General features: G+C 42.8%; 2 protein-coding genes across 3 annotated transcripts; one reads left to right on the forward strand and one right to left on the reverse strand.

Moving 5' to 3' along the window:
• The first annotated feature begins 82 nt into the window (after positions 1-82).
• On the forward strand, positions 83-5538 carry LOC125723512 (ras-related protein Rab-5B-like). Of its 2 annotated transcripts, none has more exons than XM_049000159.1 (7): positions 83-235; positions 1068-1114; positions 1268-1450; positions 2121-2272; positions 2380-2502; positions 2585-2678; positions 3574-5538. In XM_049000159.1, exons 1-7 carry the CDS (start codon positions 135-137, stop codon positions 3696-3698), a joined length of 825 nt encoding a protein of 274 aa, XP_048856116.1. In that variant the 5' UTR covers positions 83-134; the 3' UTR covers positions 3699-5538. The 2 variants fall into 2 exon arrangements, with proteins under 2 accessions (XP_048856116.1, XP_048856117.1); XM_049000160.1 differs by having other exon boundaries at positions 92-235; positions 978-1114.
• On the reverse strand, positions 5306-11209 carry si:ch1073-456m8.1 (uncharacterized). The gene is made up of 6 exons (XM_049000155.1): positions 10966-11209; positions 9431-9511; positions 9303-9338; positions 8255-8416; positions 7876-7959; positions 5306-7538 (listed from the first exon to the last, which is right to left on the reverse strand). Exons 1-6 carry the CDS (start codon positions 11053-11055, stop codon positions 6798-6800), a joined length of 1194 nt encoding a protein of 397 aa, XP_048856112.1. The 5' UTR covers positions 11056-11209; the 3' UTR covers positions 5306-6797.
• Between the last annotated feature and the right edge of the window lie 6329 nt (positions 11210-17538).

Below are 17538 nucleotides of genomic sequence, written 5' to 3' on the forward strand. Positions count from 1 at the left end.
CAGCAGATTTTGTGAAAACCAATACTTGTGTCATTCTCAAAACTTTTAGCCACGACTGTACAGATGGCAGCAACAGCCCTCGTCATCGTGAAAGCGAATAGAAGAAACGCGGCACGTCCTATTGGTCAGGGCGGATGTCCGTGAGCGCAGAGCCCAGGACGCCCGAGGCAGCTGAGCAGCGGCGCGGTGAGGCGCGATCCCGGGGACGCAGGGCTGCGGAGAGAGCGGCCCACTGGTAGGTATCGCGTTTGGGATATGACCGAAGAGTGAGGTGTGGTTCTGAACAGCATAGGTACCGGGAAAGTCCTGTGTCCAGACTGGGGGGCTGTCCGTGTTTCGATGGGCTTACAGAGTGGGGGAGGGGAACCGATGATCAGTGGCGGTCAATAAGGTGTCTTCTGTGTACATTTATGCCTCTGGTACGGTTACTTTCCGTATGTCAGTCGGAGGTGTCTGCATGTGCATTATTGTGTTATGTGCACGGTATGTAAATAAACATGTACTCACCGCTCCTCCACTTAAACCTTACACCGGTGTAGATTGCTGTTTTATCCAAGACTACAGAGTGATAACACGAGTGATAACGGTAATAAGTATATGCATTGCGTGGTACTTCGGTCGATGAAACATTTATGTTATGAAAAATCTGGACAGCGTTATGGTTAAGTGTTAAAGTTCATGTAACATACCATAAAAAAACTTTTAAACCCGTGTCAGTAAACCTAGTTGTGTATTTTTGTCGTGTATCGGTAGGATTTGCCGATTGCTGAGATAAAGGTTTATTGTTTTCTCTTTGTTTATTTCCCATCACGACTCTAGCTAGCTTCATGGTTAATCTTGCAGATGGTTTCCCTGGAAGCTGACAGACATATAGTAAATAGGAAGCTGCTTAGATTAGTAGCTTCTTAAATTAGAATTGTCTGTAAATAAAAACTATGTAACTTTTTTCGTTGTTTTTTTTGTTAACATTCTTTCAGCGCCTCCTGGAAATAACTGCAATCTCCTCTTCCTGGAATTTTAATTTGCGGCGCTTCGGGAAGTTATTCGATTTGCGTTCTTCGTTGCAGGGTGGAGGCGCATTTATCTGAATTTTACGGAGCCTGCTGGTCTTTAAGTAAGTTTATCAGTCTTAATGATAAAATTTAGGAGGATTGTGCATCCATGGCAGTTTATTTTGTGTTCTTGCATTTTACAAAACAGATCCTTTTTGTTGCGTCTCCATTCCTTTCTGTCCTCCAGTTCGAACTCTCTTGTTTTCCCTTCTCAGATTTACAGCATTCTCCTGTCCAAATGGCAGGGTGCCCCTTGCAATTGAACAGCCAACCTCAGCCCAGGAAACTGTGCCAGTTCAAACTGGTACTGCTGGGAGAGTCCGCAGTGGGCAAGTCCAGTTTGGTGTTGCGCTTTGTCAAAGGCCAGTTTCAGGAGTACCAGGAGAGTACCATCGGAGGTACAGAGTACATCACATTACTATACAGCTTGTGTATATTAACTAGCATTGCAGCCATAGTGGTCCAGTACTACTAATAAAAAAATTATAATTATTCATAAAAAGTGCAGAAAATGCTATGTCAGGGAAAAGCACCCGAGGTTCTGAGAAGTGTGGTCACTTCCTTTGTAGATGTAGACATCTTCCACTTAGCACCAGCAAACCATCCATCCATCCATTTTCCAAACCACTTATCTTACTGGGTGGCGGGGGGTCCGGAGCCTATCCCAGAGGCAATGGGCACGAGGCAGGGAACAACCCTGGATGGGGGGCCAGCCCATCGCAGGGCTCACTCACACACCAATCACTCATACATGCACACCTACGGGCAATTTAGTAACTCCAATTAGCCTCAGCATGTTTTTGGACTGTGGGGGGAAACCGGAGTACCCGGAGGAAACCCCACGACGACATGGGGAGAACATGCAAACTCCACACGCATGTGACCCAGGCGGAGACTCGAACCCAGGTCCCAGAGGTGTGAGGCAACAGTGCTAACCACTGCGCCACCATGCCGCCCCACCAGCAAACCAGTGGCTTGTAATTATGGGTTATTTTCACTGTATATTCGTGTGTTACATGTAGTCCTCAAAGCTTTCACATGTGGAATTTTTCTGCTCCCCCACCCAAGCTGCATTCCTGACTCAGTCTGTGTGCCTGGACGACACCACAGTGAAGTTTGAGATCTGGGACACGGCAGGACAGGAGCGCTACCACAGCCTGGCCCCCATGTATTACAGAGGAGCCCAGGCAGCCATTGTGGTGTATGACATCACCAATGCAGTACAGCCATGAAGCCCCGCCCACATCCATTCTGTAAACCTGCCTTATCATTTATGTAACCATTCTAAATGTGTGCACTGTGACATGTCCCCTCCTGTCACCTGAAGGAGACGTTCGCCCGTGCCAAGACTTGGGTGCAAGAACTTCAGAGACAGGCCAGCCCGAACATTGTAATGATGCTGGCTGGGAACAAGGCCGACCTGTCCGGCGAGAGGGCTGTGGGATGCGAGGTACATTCGTGTCGGGCCCCTCATGTGAGGCCCCCACTGACACCTAATGGCTTCAGTCTGACCTCAGATTCCCTTCTGTCAGGGGGCTCAGGTCTATGCAGACGACAACAGCCTTCTGTTCATGGAAACCTCTGCAAAGACTGGCGTGAATGTCCGTGACCTTTTCCTCGCCATCGGTAAGACCTTAAAAATCAACTAAACTTAACCGGCTGTCCAGAAATATCAGAATTATATGCAGACTAAACAATGTAATTGTTGCATTTTCAGCTCTTGCCAGGTCAGCATGTCGGAATGAAGCAGAAATCTTGAATATTACTCTAAGTCGTTCAGCTAGGAGGGCAGGTGTGAATGCTCTATATGACTTTAACCTAGAAAATTGAGGCTTATGGGATGTTTGCTACCTTTGTTGTCCTGGTCAGTTAGCTTTAATTATAAGTAGTCAAACCCATGCCATAAAAAATATCAAGGCCTTATTTGGATATTGCCAAAGTAAGCATTCCAAATAAGGTATGGAATGTAACTTAGGAATCTCAAAATAGCTTTACAGATTTTCCCTTAACTTGAATGTCAGTTTGATTATGGGAACTGTCAGAATGGAATATGCCGGCAGCTTTTATTTCACTGAACAAACATATAGACTTTTAGGCTGTCAATTCAGACCTGTTTTGCGAATGGCACAGTCGCAGCACATACAGCCATGCTTGCTCACAGCTCGATTGTCTCCCGCACCCATGCTAGGGCAGGGCTTGCTCAAGGCCCAGGAGTTTTCAGGTGGCATGTTAAATACTTGTTGCCCTGTGACTTCTGATGTGTAGCAATGTAGCAAGAACCTGCCTGAGAAAATGAGAGTAACGGTGTAAACTCTGATTGCATCCATCATAGTAACGGTGACGAAACACAGGCAAACATGCTTTACAAGCTGAATTGTAAAAGAATTATTGACAGAAATATAATACAAGATCAGTCTGTTCATATTAGCAGTGACCGTGACCATAAAGATCCTAAAATTGCAGTTTTGATGTTGATCTTGAGGTAAACATGTCCTGGTTGCTGTCTCCCTGTTCTCTGCAGCCAAGAAACTGCCAAAGGACGATCGTCAGGGCAGTGCAGGCGGGGTCACGGGCCAGGGGCCTCGAGCAGGTGTTGATCTGAACCAGCCCAGTCAGGCTGTCAAGGGCCAGTGTTGTGGGAACTGAGAAGGGCCAGCATTTGTGGGAGGAAACGGACCGGTGGACCTCGTGTGTCTGGTTTGGCGGCGAGAGCACGTATAACAGGAGTAAATATAGGCGTCTCACATCATGCCCCCTACACCAAAGTCTTCTTTTACATGCCAGAGCTCTGCTGCCCAGCTGGGGCGGGGCTCTCCAGGTACCCTCTGACACAGACAGTCGGGGAAGGATGTGACAGGGACAGGCCTGGGCACGAAGCAAACAACCCCACCCTGAGCTGTTTGGTGTTCAGGAAACTCGGCATCACCAAGATACACTAAATGCTGTTGAAGCCACACGCCTTCTTGGACGTGGTCTTCAAACACACTTGGTCTCTCTATAAGCATTTGGTTGAGTGGCCAAGTCGATAAGATCAACAAGAGATAAGAACTGAAGATACATACCCGAGTGGAGCGTTTCTTTAACTTGGGTCCATCAAAGGTAGCCACATCCTTCATAGGAAGGCAGCCTGCTTAATGGGCTCCTGTCTGGGGGGGGTCCTTGCTTTGAATTTCTTGCAGGACGGACACCTGGGTGCCACTCAAAAGGGGATACACAGGTTCCACAATAATTTTGGGGCTTTAAAACAGGTGGAAGGGCTGAATCGACATGCTTTACAATCACATGGAATGTCGCTGGCTATGTGAAAACTGAGTGCTTAGTGCCTAAATGAATAATATTTGTACATCACAAGTATAACATGCTGGAAAAGTGCAAGTATGGTCAATTGAGGACAGAGTTCACAGTAATGAGAGAATCTCTAGAAGTCTTTGACAGTCCTGACTGAAGGCAGAGGCACCAAACAGGTTAGAGTCATATGGGTGTAGATATGACTAATAAAAGGAATTAAAGGCAGAACCTAGATGTGTATTTGCACTTAAGCACACTTACAGTCCTCATTTATAGCTCCTCCTGTCATCTGCCAGGATATTTTCTTCAGGTTAAATGGAAATTTAATTGTAATCCTCCAATTCAGTAAAGCAAAAAAATAAGATAAAAAAATAAAAAGCTTAAGCAAAGGGTAATTTTACCACCTCAATAATTACACATGGGAACAGTAGATCTTGCCTTTGAAAATAACATTATTCAATAAGATGCTCAATTCAAAAACATTAGCTAGCACAAAATATGTAAAAATAATTAAAAGCATAACCAAATTATGGGTGCATGCAGTTGGATTGACTTTCTGTAGACATTTTTGAAAAATTAAGGCATTAACTATTGAATATAAAAAAATGTTTGATGTCCCAAAAAATAAAACAAAAGAATAATTTGTGTTTATACTTTTATATAACCTGCTCTTTATATAACCTGCTTTTCTCCAATAAAGCCATTAGGTCTTCAACAGCAGATTACGTAAAAACCTTAAACATGTTTTGGCAATTACTGGAATTATTTTACATATATTTGTTCTATATTAACTGCTTTGTCCATGCTTATGAATGTTTAAATGCACTGAACTACATTAAGCTTAAAATAAATGCAGTAGCAAAACCTTAAGTGCTCTGTCGTAAGTTAGCTAGCTATGGATCATGTGACAATAAGATCCTGTCACCTACCCCGAATAAATAAGGCTTATCACTTGGGATCACAAGTTTTTCCATTGGTGTCTTCAAGCATTTTTATTTTAACCAGTAAAGACCACAGCAATTTGACACAATTATTTACAGTAAAATAACAGTATTCAGACTAGTATTGGTAAAGCATGCAAGAAATACTTGTATACAATATATACAAGAATATATTTCTATGCTGAGCAGAAAAAGGAATACTTGCATATTGAAAACAACCATGTTAAGTTAAATAAATATAATCTCATCATTCAGCATGTTTGCATTCCTGTTTGCTCAGACACACAGCCGTGCCGTAGAGTCAAATTCAGCAGAATGTTGTTTTACAGCAGAATGCCAGCATTGTGGGTGAAGCCTGCCCACAGAACTGTGTGAATTGTAACAGCAATTTTAAAACTCACGTTGCTATTTACCAAATTTCAAAATGATAACAGCAATAAATATCTGGTATGATAAAAATATATAGTTTTACTTACAGAAGAGTGCAATAAAAATGATAATGTGCTTCAACATTTTATTCTTCTGAGGCCTATTTAAAAATAAGCACGATTAAGATACAGTTTTCTTCATAAACTGTTTAAAAATTACAGGGGTCCTCTGTGGTGTAATAGTCAATGTTGTTCATATATTTGTCAATAACATGTGCTCTGCGCATCTCATACAGTAGATTAGACTGTTGTGTCTGAAATTTACCAGTGCAATGTCAGAGACTTAAAAATAATGCCATTATGAGAACAACAGCTTCTACCGAACCTTAAATTCCCTCTGAGCAAAAAGTAAACAAAGTAAAATAAATTGCGAAAGACAAGCAGAACTCCTGGGCAGCGATCTAACCTACCTTCACCCTAACCCTAACCCTCACCCTAAACCTACCCCACAGAGTCCTGACACTGCAGCATCCAGCCAAACGGTGCCCAATTTTAGCCACAATTTACCAGACGAAGTACGTAGCTCTGAAAGATTTTTACCAAACGACTTAGGGAATTGAAACACACTCCAATTTGACTTGGAAGCCCTGGGTACAGGCTCTACATACTATGATGCTTTTAATGTAAGTTTCTCTTTTTAATCAGGCAGTTTCTTTGGGAAGTTCTAACCAATAAAGGTAAGACTGCAGATAATCACTAAGACATATAAAGACAATGTGAAGGATATGGAAAAGCCAATGTATAAAAAAATCAATGCCATCCAGCAATGTCTGAGGAAGCTCAGCGTGTGGAGCCACGTAACGGCTAACATGATAACAGGCTGGTTGCCTGAGGTTGTGCGTCTGAACTTGTGAATGGTGTCAATACCTAATGTGCACTGTAAGCGTTTTTTTCCCCTTGCAAAGAACTGTGAACCCAAAAAATGTGTATGTGCTGAAAAGGACTTCGTCAGAAGCTGAGTATAGCTATAAAAGTACAGATTTGTTTAGAGAAAAACAAAAGCATTTGCCAAAGATTACAGGAAAACAGCCAAGTAGATTGGAATCCAGACTGTCTGATTCCACTAAAGCCAGGAGAGAACCTCACTGTCAAGACAAGGTACACTGCTCAGGGTTCTTTAGGCCCTTGGGATCAAGACCAGGCTGTTGGCCTTGAAGTTCCTTAGGAGGGCTGGGTGGAGGACCTGCCTGGCTATCTGCATTGTCCCTCTGCATCTCGGGAGGATTACTCAGAGAAGAATCATTCGATTCTGCCGGTACCAAAGGTGGGGTAGTATTAAGAATATCCTCCTGTGCTTCACACGGGGCGTCACCTGGAAAGGATTCCTGTAAAATCACACTGTCACACCAGTCTGAAGAGTTCTCCGCCAGCACCTCTTCGTGAGGCATGGCCCCTGGACTGCTATGGGAACGCCCGATTATGCCACCTTGGGGAGGGCTGGAGTCCAAAGCTAAAGTAGGCAACTGAGCAAAGGCCTTCTGGACTATTCTATGAAACCTGGCAAGGGGGCTCTCGCTGGTCACAGCGCTGTCTGCCGTCAGCTTATTCTCTCGGCCGTCTTCAGTGACTCCAGTCTGCAAGTCTTCAGAGTCCACTGACGACTGCTTAAGTCCGTCCCTGAATGGAGGGGTATGTGAACTACCTTCTTCATTGGCAGATGATGGCCCTGATGAAGGAAGAGCACCGTCTGGAGTGGTCTCTGAAGACCTCTTCACTGGAGATTCCATTGTCCCTTGTGTAGATCCCAGGCCAGATGGGCTGCTGTCTTGCTCTACAGTCACTTCTGCATGTCCTCTACTATCCGTCACACCTGGTGTGGCCTGACTCTCCTGCAGAGAGATTTCAATTCAAGTCAGATCAAAACAGAACTAATTACGTAGAAGAGTACCAATTCTCAGTATACAACAAATCCATAAAAAATGCCTCCAAACAGGGAACTGTCTAGTAATATATTTGTTTAAAATTATATATTCCAGACACATTATAGATAAAACATGAAAATTTCAGGGTCACTAAAAATGATCATTTTTCTGTGGCTTTACATACAAAAGTATGAGAACTTCCTGATATATTCACAAACTACACATAATCAAACAATTCAAATACTAAGTGATTACTTATGTGCTTTTGTTTGTACACTTGCATCTGCTATATTTCCACCCTCACCGCTCTCAGGCTCTCCAGCTCTCGCATGAGAGCCTCCACAGTGTCCTCCAGCTTCTTTCTGGTCTGCCTCTCTCGCTCCAGCTCCTGAAATAGAACATACTACACATGCCTAGCAATTCATTTCCTGCATGCTAGTGGTGTCAGTGATCAATGTTTTGCCTAAAAGGTAGTAATAGATCAAAAGAGGCTTTGAAACGTGAAGTGGGTAGAATTATTGTGCTCCGTCAGTCATTGATTGGTTCATCCTACTTCTTGTTGGTTACTTTATGGATCTGTGGTGGGTGACCCTGCATGATATTGGCCGTGATCTCACTCATCACAGGTTTTAAAGCAAAGCTAGACATTGCTTTTGCTGCTTGAAGGGGCACAGACGCCATACCGCACTGGTGTCTCCAACTTCCCGCTGTGCCTCAGCGAGCATCTCCTCCGCCCTCTCGAGGGCATCCTGCAGACAGTCCACTTGAAACACCAAAGCCTCCCGCTGGAGCTCCAGGCCACGCAACTCCTGCAGAGTGTCACTGTAGTTCGCCTGGAGATCCAACTTCAGGAGAACAACCGCGCGTAAGTTACAAGACGACATAAATATATTTCATATCCTGACATTCACACACATAATATTACACTGCAGCGTGATTTATTTTTATTACTTATCACCAAATGGAAAAACAGAATACATGTAAAAATGGAGTAATAACAGCAAGATATTAGCAGTCTCGATGGCCACTTTTCTTCTTAATTTACATACGAGGTAAGGAGCATACACCGATTACTGCGCAAATCCAGGATGAAGTAATTGCAGGTTAAAGGCATTGCTCAAAGGCCCAAAGGAATAGGATCACTCAGGGCATTCACGGGATTTGAACCAGCAACCTTCTGATTGCTGGCACAGATCCCCAGCCTAAGAGCCACCAGTCTGGCAATTCACATATGGACGTGATAACACAGAAAAACACGAAAAGTCAGGCGTTATTGGGTATTTTAGAGTTGATCATGTGAAAAACAACAAACAATTACAACACTGATTTCACGGGGCATTACTTCACAGCTAATGTTCCGTTTTTTTGACAAAAAAAGGTTACTTCTCCTTCTTTTAGAAAAGAAAAATGCCTGACTATGACGATAACTATTGACCAATTTTCTAATGGCAGCAGAAGCTACTGCAACAATCAATCGTTATATTGTATATATTTATAGGCATTAGCTAGTGACATTTTATACTCTATTGCCACATTCTTCTTTGCAGATAGAGAACAGGACTGCATCTGAAACAGTTATATTCAAAGGCTGGTTTCTGAAACATACTTTGTAGGTAAACAGAAGGAACTTCAAATATACTGACAAAAAAACTTATTCCCCCAAGTTACAATCACAATCGCTAATTCTAAATTTAAAATGAACAAAGCTAACAATTTATAAGCAATGCTTACCATCTCGGGAAGTCTCATAATCAGATCCTCTTCACTCTAATGTTGGAGACATAGAAAAGGCGGTACTGAAGACCCTCCACTGGTAAGATAAAGGATTTAAAAAATCCTTCTCATACTGTGTGGCTTACCTGACTTTCACTTTTATCCAGCTTCTTGACAGAGCTTGTTCTACTGTCCGCTCGCATCAGTCGCCTGGCTGAACCTTCAGCCTGACCGTAACAGATCATACACAACAATTACACACAACACTCAGGATGACAGCAAACATCACTGAGCAGATTGTAAAGGCCTCGGTCCTTAGGGCCAATCGAAGTCAGCATAGGCAAGTATGGATTACTATGCACAGCCCTTATCTCACCTGGACATTAACAGACATGGCTCATAAGTTAGGAAACACCAGCTTTCTCCCTCCACATGGTTCTGTTGTGAGCAGGACTAAACTAACACTGCAACTCTTGTGAAGATACCTACATACTGAAAATGCAACCATGACTATAAACACAGTTAATCCACTTGACAAAACAAAAGATTCAGCAGATTGCTGTCCAGGCAGTCCGACTGGTTTCGCTCTGATCACCGAGATGTGTATGCTCTTCCTGACTTCTGGCAGGAGCAATAACAATAACAAGGATGATAAAATAACGTAGAAAACTGTATGTTTCTAAACCTTGATACTCAGATTGGACTGGAATGCTAACTCAAAAAATAAGTAATTCCCCGGTCATCGTTTACTGGCGACGCTGATACTTCTATGACGTAAGATTTCGGGCTGAGTGTGTCAGACCCCGTGAGATCTGCGTCTACAAAACAAGTTTCAGCATGACGTTATTGTTGGATTTGGCAAAAAACTGAAAAACACGTTTATTCAGCCGCACATTATACTTTCCGCGTAATTTATTTTGAAATATATAGTAATGTAATACGCTAAAGGGAAATACCGCTAAAGAACATAATTCTACAAAGAAATTAAGTAATACTGAACCCATATATCTACATCGACTTAATATGCATCTTATTTCTTGTTTTTTTTTTGGCTTGAGGTATCTCCTAAAGCGACTGACCGCACCCCGCTGTTCCCATGACTGCCAGCTAGGTAAGCAGATATAAACATAATAAAAATGAATCATCCGCCAGGACGTGATCTGTAAAGATCCACGGATCTACTAACAAAAAGTTGAAATTCATACCAGCACCGACTAGTTGAAAAGCATTTCGCAACTGAAGAGAACATCGACTATATTATATGTTGTTCTTGAGAATCAAAACTGACACATTTAACTTTAAAGGGCAGTTTTTAACGACAGCGAATGTTCTGTTGTTTTCTATTACTGGAAATTTTAGGTGAAAGGTTTATACGAAGTATCTGGGTTTGTAACGTAAATAAACCGACCGATATGGACTGAACTATTGCGTGAACTGACTTTGTGTTCAATAGTTTCTAGGCGCTGATAAATCAAGAGATACAACCAAGCGTAAATAAGCGATTAGTTTTGGGGAAGTTGGAACGTGGGTCAAAAACAGCAGCCAAACAACCTCTCACCGGTGATCCTCCATTTAGAGTATTGATGGCTTATACAAACAGGCACTAAAACCAAGGAACATCTGACAAAGGTTTAAACAAACCAATGCAAAGCAATGGAGCTTCCGCCGAAATCCGCCTCACCTCCTTGATCATGTGCCGCAGCGAATCGTCCTCGCTCCTTCCCCGGGAGAGGGTTCGCCGCCTCGGCGTGTTCAGGGTGCCGGAGTGCATCCTCACACGGACCCCAAAGCTCCAGTCGCACTAAAAGTCGGAGTGACTGCACGTCCAGGAGCTGCTGTATCAGTGCTTTCCAGTTTGGCGCGGGTGAAGGACTGAAATGGAGTTTCGCCCTGATAGTGGGAGGTGACCAGATGTGAATATCTGAATGGGCGTAGCGTTGGTTACTGGCTTCACAGTGACAAAAGGTCTATTTTTTCCCCCCGCAATGCCAACATGCTATCCCCACCATTTTGTGAAAAATACATGCTATGTACGACTCCTGCTATATTTAACTTATTCTTAACCGATGCAAAAATAAAATAATGCTTTCACACAACTGAATGCGGAAAAGAGGAAATGAATGCTAATCCAACATTAATACGTCTAGAAAAATTATAATTTGGAAAAAGTTAGCATATGTAAGACGCAACTTTTGTCCATGTGTCTTTTGCTAAAATATTTTAATTGCAACCTGTCGTATTTCACTTTAATTATTGTAATTAGAAATGGACAATTTAGTAGGATATGTTTAGTGCTTGTAAATACCTATAGGCCTACTGAAGAACATCTATCTTCTCGGGCTTTCATTTAAGCAGGTAGGCATCTTTGCCATCGATACTTGATGCCGGTCTGATAATAAACTTAAGTTACAGATTTTTTTCTGTTTGTTTACAGCGCAGCTGCCGACAGCCTCGATCATCATTTTCTATATTTCCGTTTTTGAAAGTGAACGTCACCAGGGTAATCACCCGAATCGAAGCAAATACGGACACTCTTTGTCACTGTATTGTGATGATAAATAATCAAATTTGTATCAAAAGACGATTTACATTTTTAGTTATCCTGAATATAATTAGACGAACCACATAAAATTATTTAAAACATGATTACTTATATTATATTCTAAGTTTTAATGTACAAAAAAGCCTAGTTCTATTATTGGCATTAAATTAAATGCATTTAGAGAACTGAACAAAAGAACTAAAAATAACTGGTTAAATAACGGGAGATTTTTCATTACTCAAGCTCATTATACTGTTGTCTAGTGATAAATTGCAAACATTTCCTGACAATGACTTGACATAAACAGGAATTGTGTTAAATGCAGGGGGAGCTTCCTCATGCAGAAGAGGGTCCCTGGCTTTCCTGACCTGCCAGGATACCAGTTCCTTCTGAGAATAATGGGGGGCTCTCCAGGGAGAGTCTCTATAGGGTGCCCTGGTGGCCATTAGCTTGGCTTACTGTCTCTGCACATGTTCCTGATGTCAGTTTTGTTTAACAGTTTTCACTGGTAAAGGTGTCTAACCTCAGCTCTCAGTGATCACTATGACCTACAGTAGGATTTCATGGGTATGAAGTTTGATACCTGGATGATGGTTTTGAGATCATTGTCGTCTCTTTCTCGTCCACACTACTCTTTTAGTATCTGTGCCAGCCACATCAGTGGAGCGTAAGCTGCAAACTCACCTTTGCCAAATATATGGCAATACTCTAAAGATACAAAGCAGATCTGCTCACAATCTCTGTTTTACTCCAGGTGTTAAGTAGGGTTGAGGCCAGGGCTCTGTGCCTGCCAGTACAGTTCTTCCACACCACACTTACCCAACCATGTCCCTCCTCCATCAATCTTCACCGTTGGTGCAATGCAGTCAGGCAGGTGATGTTCTCCTGGCACTCGTCACCCCAGACTCGTCCATCAGACTGCCAGACAGAGAAACATGATTCGTCACTCTGCAGAACACATTCCCACTACTCTCCAGTCCAGTGGCTGTGTGCTTTTGACCACTCCATCCGACACTTGGTATCGGTGATGTGTTTTCCACCTTTCGTTAAGATAACCAAAGAATTAAGTTGTGTGAGTATATATTTTTAACCTGGACGGTAACATTTCTATCTCCTTCCCAACCATATGACTCTACAGTGTAATTAATGTTCTGCATATAGATCAGATCTTATGATTTTAAGTAAGTTGAAAGGATATTTATGATAAAAGTCTCTGTCCTGGCACCTAGTTGGTGGAATGAACTCCCCCTTGATGTCTGAACAGCGGAAACCTTGGCTATCTTCAAGCGACAACTCAAAACTTTCCTTTTTTAGAAATACCTGAAGTAGTACTCTGTATTCTTACTCAGCTCTTTTCCGTGTGTGTGTGTGTGTGTGTGTATGTGTACAAAAAAAAATAAAAAATGTTACACTTTCTCAACAGTATTCGGATAGATGGTATTCATAGCTTGGGTCCTTATTGAGCTAGTATTGGAAAAATTCATCGCAGCGTCTTAAAGCACTTATGTAAGTCGCTCTGGCTAAGGGCGTCTGCCAAATACTGTAAATGTAAATGTAAAAGTAGGTGTGGTTATGTGACGCAAAGACAGATGACCTGAGTTTTTTCTGATCTGTTCTGCCTTAGTGATGGGAAGCTTGGTTCAGTTTACAGAACCGATTCTATTGAGTGTTGGAAAAGGTTGATGGGGGGGCGGTGTGGGAGTACATGCTGCTGCACTTTTTTCAATTACTAAACTGAAACAGCATGTTTATTGAAATCTTATTTTTATTAAAGTATTGGTCATCTGTGAATATAAACTGATCACTTAATGTCTAATTCAAATGAAAAATACTCCTGTAACAGGCTTTAGCGTTTTAAATATAAATTAAGTCAGCCCCCAAAAGCCTGATAAAATCTCGAGTACGTTAAGATATCTGCAAAGATATCATCTAAAATGCCTTATTTAAAGGATAAAAACCAACACCAAAGCCACACCTTACAGAATACACCAAACGCTTTTTGCAAAGGATATTGTGATCAGTATATTTACTAACCAGTTCTCTCTAGTAGACTTTTGGCACAATCAGAACTGATCACTCTGCGAATTTTGGGTTTCACAAGATTTGCAGAGAAACCGCTTCAACCAAACTAACCAAAATGTAGAGTTAGGGTGCTTTTGGTACTTTCACTTTTCCGTTGACTTCCACTTGAGTACCAGTACCAAAAGTTCCAGTACTGAAAGTGCCAAACCAGCTGTGGTACTTCTTTGGTACTTTGGGGTGCTTTCTTTGTTGAAATGCTTTCTTTGTTGATTGGTTATGCAAATAGCTTGCTGGGGGCTATCAGGTCCTTGAATAAACGGAGCGAGAGTTTGCTTAGCATTGCCAACAGTAAGTCAGATTCCACCAGGACTGGCCTGTGTCACCTGCCTTAAAATCCCTGTGTGCATGTCTTCCAGCTACCACCCTCAGACGAATAGTGTCACGGAGTGGATAAACCTGGAGGTCACAAAGACCCTTCAACTACTGTGTGCCTCCAGTCCATCTCAGTTGGCTCGCGACGCCCAAAGCTCCTATTCTCAGCCTGACTCCGACCTCATGCCCTTCCAATGCATTCTGGGTTACCAACCACCCCTGTTCCCCTGGGACTCCTATCTCACTGCAGTCCCATCAGTATACGAATGGTATCACCAATGCTGGACTGTGTGGAGGCAAGCCCACTGGCAACTCCAAGCTTGGTCCTCCTGGCAGAAGGCACATCTCCACTGTAACCCTAGACTAGCCCTCTAGTCCAACCAGCATAGCTGGCTCTCCCTCAGGAACTTCCACCTCCCAGGCTGTTGTAAGTTGTCCGCTAAGCACATTAGGCCATGCTGTGTCTTTCAGGGGCAGGCCCATGACCTTCTGCCTGCAGCTGGCCTGTATTTACCGGATCTCGCTGTCATTCCACGTGCCCCTCCTGAAACCAGTTAGATATGGCGTGGCCCACCTTCCAGGGGATATCGAGGGACCCTCCTGGACTCCTTGCATCAGTGGGGTAAGCTGCAGTACCTGGTGGAATGGAGTGACTTGTGGCACCTGTGGCAGACATCCTCAACCCCTTGCTGGTAGTCCAGTTCCACCGTGCCAAGCCTACCCCTCAGCGCCTTCTTCAGCCTCCAGGAGGCGGTTGTCGGGGGGGTAGTCTTCTGTCATGCCCTCCCTTCTGTGTACGCTAAACCATCATGACTGAGTAGCAACACCTGTCGCTCACCTTTAAAACGCCAGGCTGCCTTGCACACAGTGAATGACACATACTGAGTCTGCTTACTTTGTCTCCTGTCTGTCCCTGACCCGTCCTGCCTGCCATGCTCCCATCCTGTTCCGATTCCCCGGCTTCCCCCAGTGAGCCCTCCATGTGGGACTGACCCCTCTGGCTCTTGGCCATCTCACTCTGTGACCACAACCACAATGCTGGCTAATTCCAGTCCTGTCTGCTTGGTTGTGAATAAACTGTGTTGTTCACTACTGGGTGCCTCCCGAGCTTTCTGTTTTGTGACACAATCATATTTGGGTATTGACTGACTTGAATATTACATCTTTTGAGACTATTTTAATTCTTTTATATTTTCAATAATTTTCAAGATAAATTACAACCGGAGATGTTCCATCCATCCATCCATCCATCATCTCCCGCTTAATCCGAGGTCGGGTTGCGGGGGCAGCAGTCTCAGTAGGGAGGCCCAGACTTCCCTCTCCCCAGCCACTTCATCCAGCTCCTCTGGGGGGATCCCGAGGCATTCCCAGGCCAGCCGAGAGACATAGTCTCTCCAGCGTGTCCTGGGTCTTCCCCGGGGCCTCCTCCCAGTGGGACATGCCCGGAACACCTCACATTTTATAGATTGTTATTTTCTGAAGAAATCTTATAATGGTCCAGTAAATAGTGTATAAGACAGTTTGCTGCTGCTGTGTCAGTGATTAACAAAAAAAGAAAAGAAACAGTAACAATGATATTAAAAATGACAATATAATAAACCCGACAAAAGGAGGAGAATACAGGATATAAATAATTCCTTCAAAATAAATTATGATATATACAGAATGCGGATAGTACCTAAGAACTTGTGATATTGCAAAAAACATATTTCCACAGGAAAGCCTGCTTTACTAGTGCAGAATTTTCAGGAGTCAAATTCTCAAAAGCTGCTTATGCTGTCCATTTACTTTTGAGTATGTATATCTACCATGCAATAAACACATTTACGGCACATAATGGTGTATATTTTGTAGATTGTAGAGATTTTTTTTACAGTTACTGTTTGCCAGGTGATGGCAGTACTGAGTTTTTTTCCTTCTCTAAAACAAGGCCTTGGGTTTAAAAGCATTAGTGATATTTAGAGATCAATTGTCATTGTTGACGCACACAGTGCACGACCACGAAATGTGTCCTCTGCATTTAACCCATATGTGACAAGGTGACATAGCAGGGGGCAGCTAGTACAGGGGAGTAGGGCTTGGGGGCGGTACCTTGCTCAGGGTACCTCAGTGGTGCCTTGCTGGTCAGGGATTCAAACCTGCAATCTTTTAATTACAAGTGCGCTTCCCTAACCATTAAGCCACCACTGCCCACATTAAGCAATTAAACCACCACTGCACATATATTATATTGATAATAGGCATGTTATATCAATGGCTTTCCACAGAGTTCGGGTATATACCATGTAAAACAAATCATTTCATGCTTATTAAGCTGATTGTAGCTGACAAAGACTCATCATAAACATATCCAAACATTATGGATGGATGGAAATTACAGTAGAGTTTTTTCCTCAAACTTTGCTCTACGGTAAGAGCATGTTAATGCTGAGTAAAAAGTAGATTGATTCTACAGTCAAATAATCCCTTAGTTACACTGAGAAATTTTATATGAAACATTATAATACTCACCTCCCTTTCCTCATAAATCTATGTTAAATCTCTGTTATAAATATGCTTTTGGGTGAAGCAGGCATATCGCGTTCCGGAAGTTAGACCATTGTTACCCTGTGGGTTTGATTTTATACTCACTCAGTAGATGCTCAAACTGATGGACGTGGCCTGAGATGGAAAGTGTCATATATTAAGTACATCAGCATCTAACTGAGATGCAACGAGCAAACTGGAATTTACATTTTGAATCATTTATCACTAGTGATAGGAAAATCACCCAGCTACAGAGAGACAAATTGAGGCGGTTGGCCTATCGCAATGATTACAACTGCTTCTTATAAGTCACTTGAAAAAGATATTTGAATGGTTACATTCATGTGTCATCTGAAAATGTAACCCAAATATTGTAGCTTAGTGTTTTATATTAACATGTTGCTCACAATAATGAAAAACGTACTTCCCTTAAATTACAAGTTAATACATTATAAGAAAAATGTATAAATATATTATCTATCTGACTCGAGTCTGGGTCACTTTTTAAAGGAGCAGCTTCTGAATCTGGACTGCAGCGGATCTGGTTGCTACCCTGGGTACAGCATCACTGCAAAGCTAAACCAGTGTGGGGGGCTGGCCTTAGACAACCTCCCTTAAAAAAATACAGTCATTGGCATTCACTAGGAGCGATGTACACATTGGCATCCTGCATTTTATGAAGCCGCTGCAGAGATCTCCAATATAAAATTCCCCCCATTTGGTAGCAGCACAGAGAGCCAACGGGCGAATTAACTTAAAGACATTCTTTCTTCGCTGCTGAATACGTCATCT

The sequence above is a fragment of the Brienomyrus brachyistius genome, unplaced genomic scaffold (genome assembly GCF_023856365.1).
Source record: "Brienomyrus brachyistius isolate T26 unplaced genomic scaffold, BBRACH_0.4 scaffold50, whole genome shotgun sequence".
NCBI lineage: Eukaryota > Metazoa > Chordata > Actinopteri > Osteoglossiformes > Mormyridae > Brienomyrus > Brienomyrus brachyistius.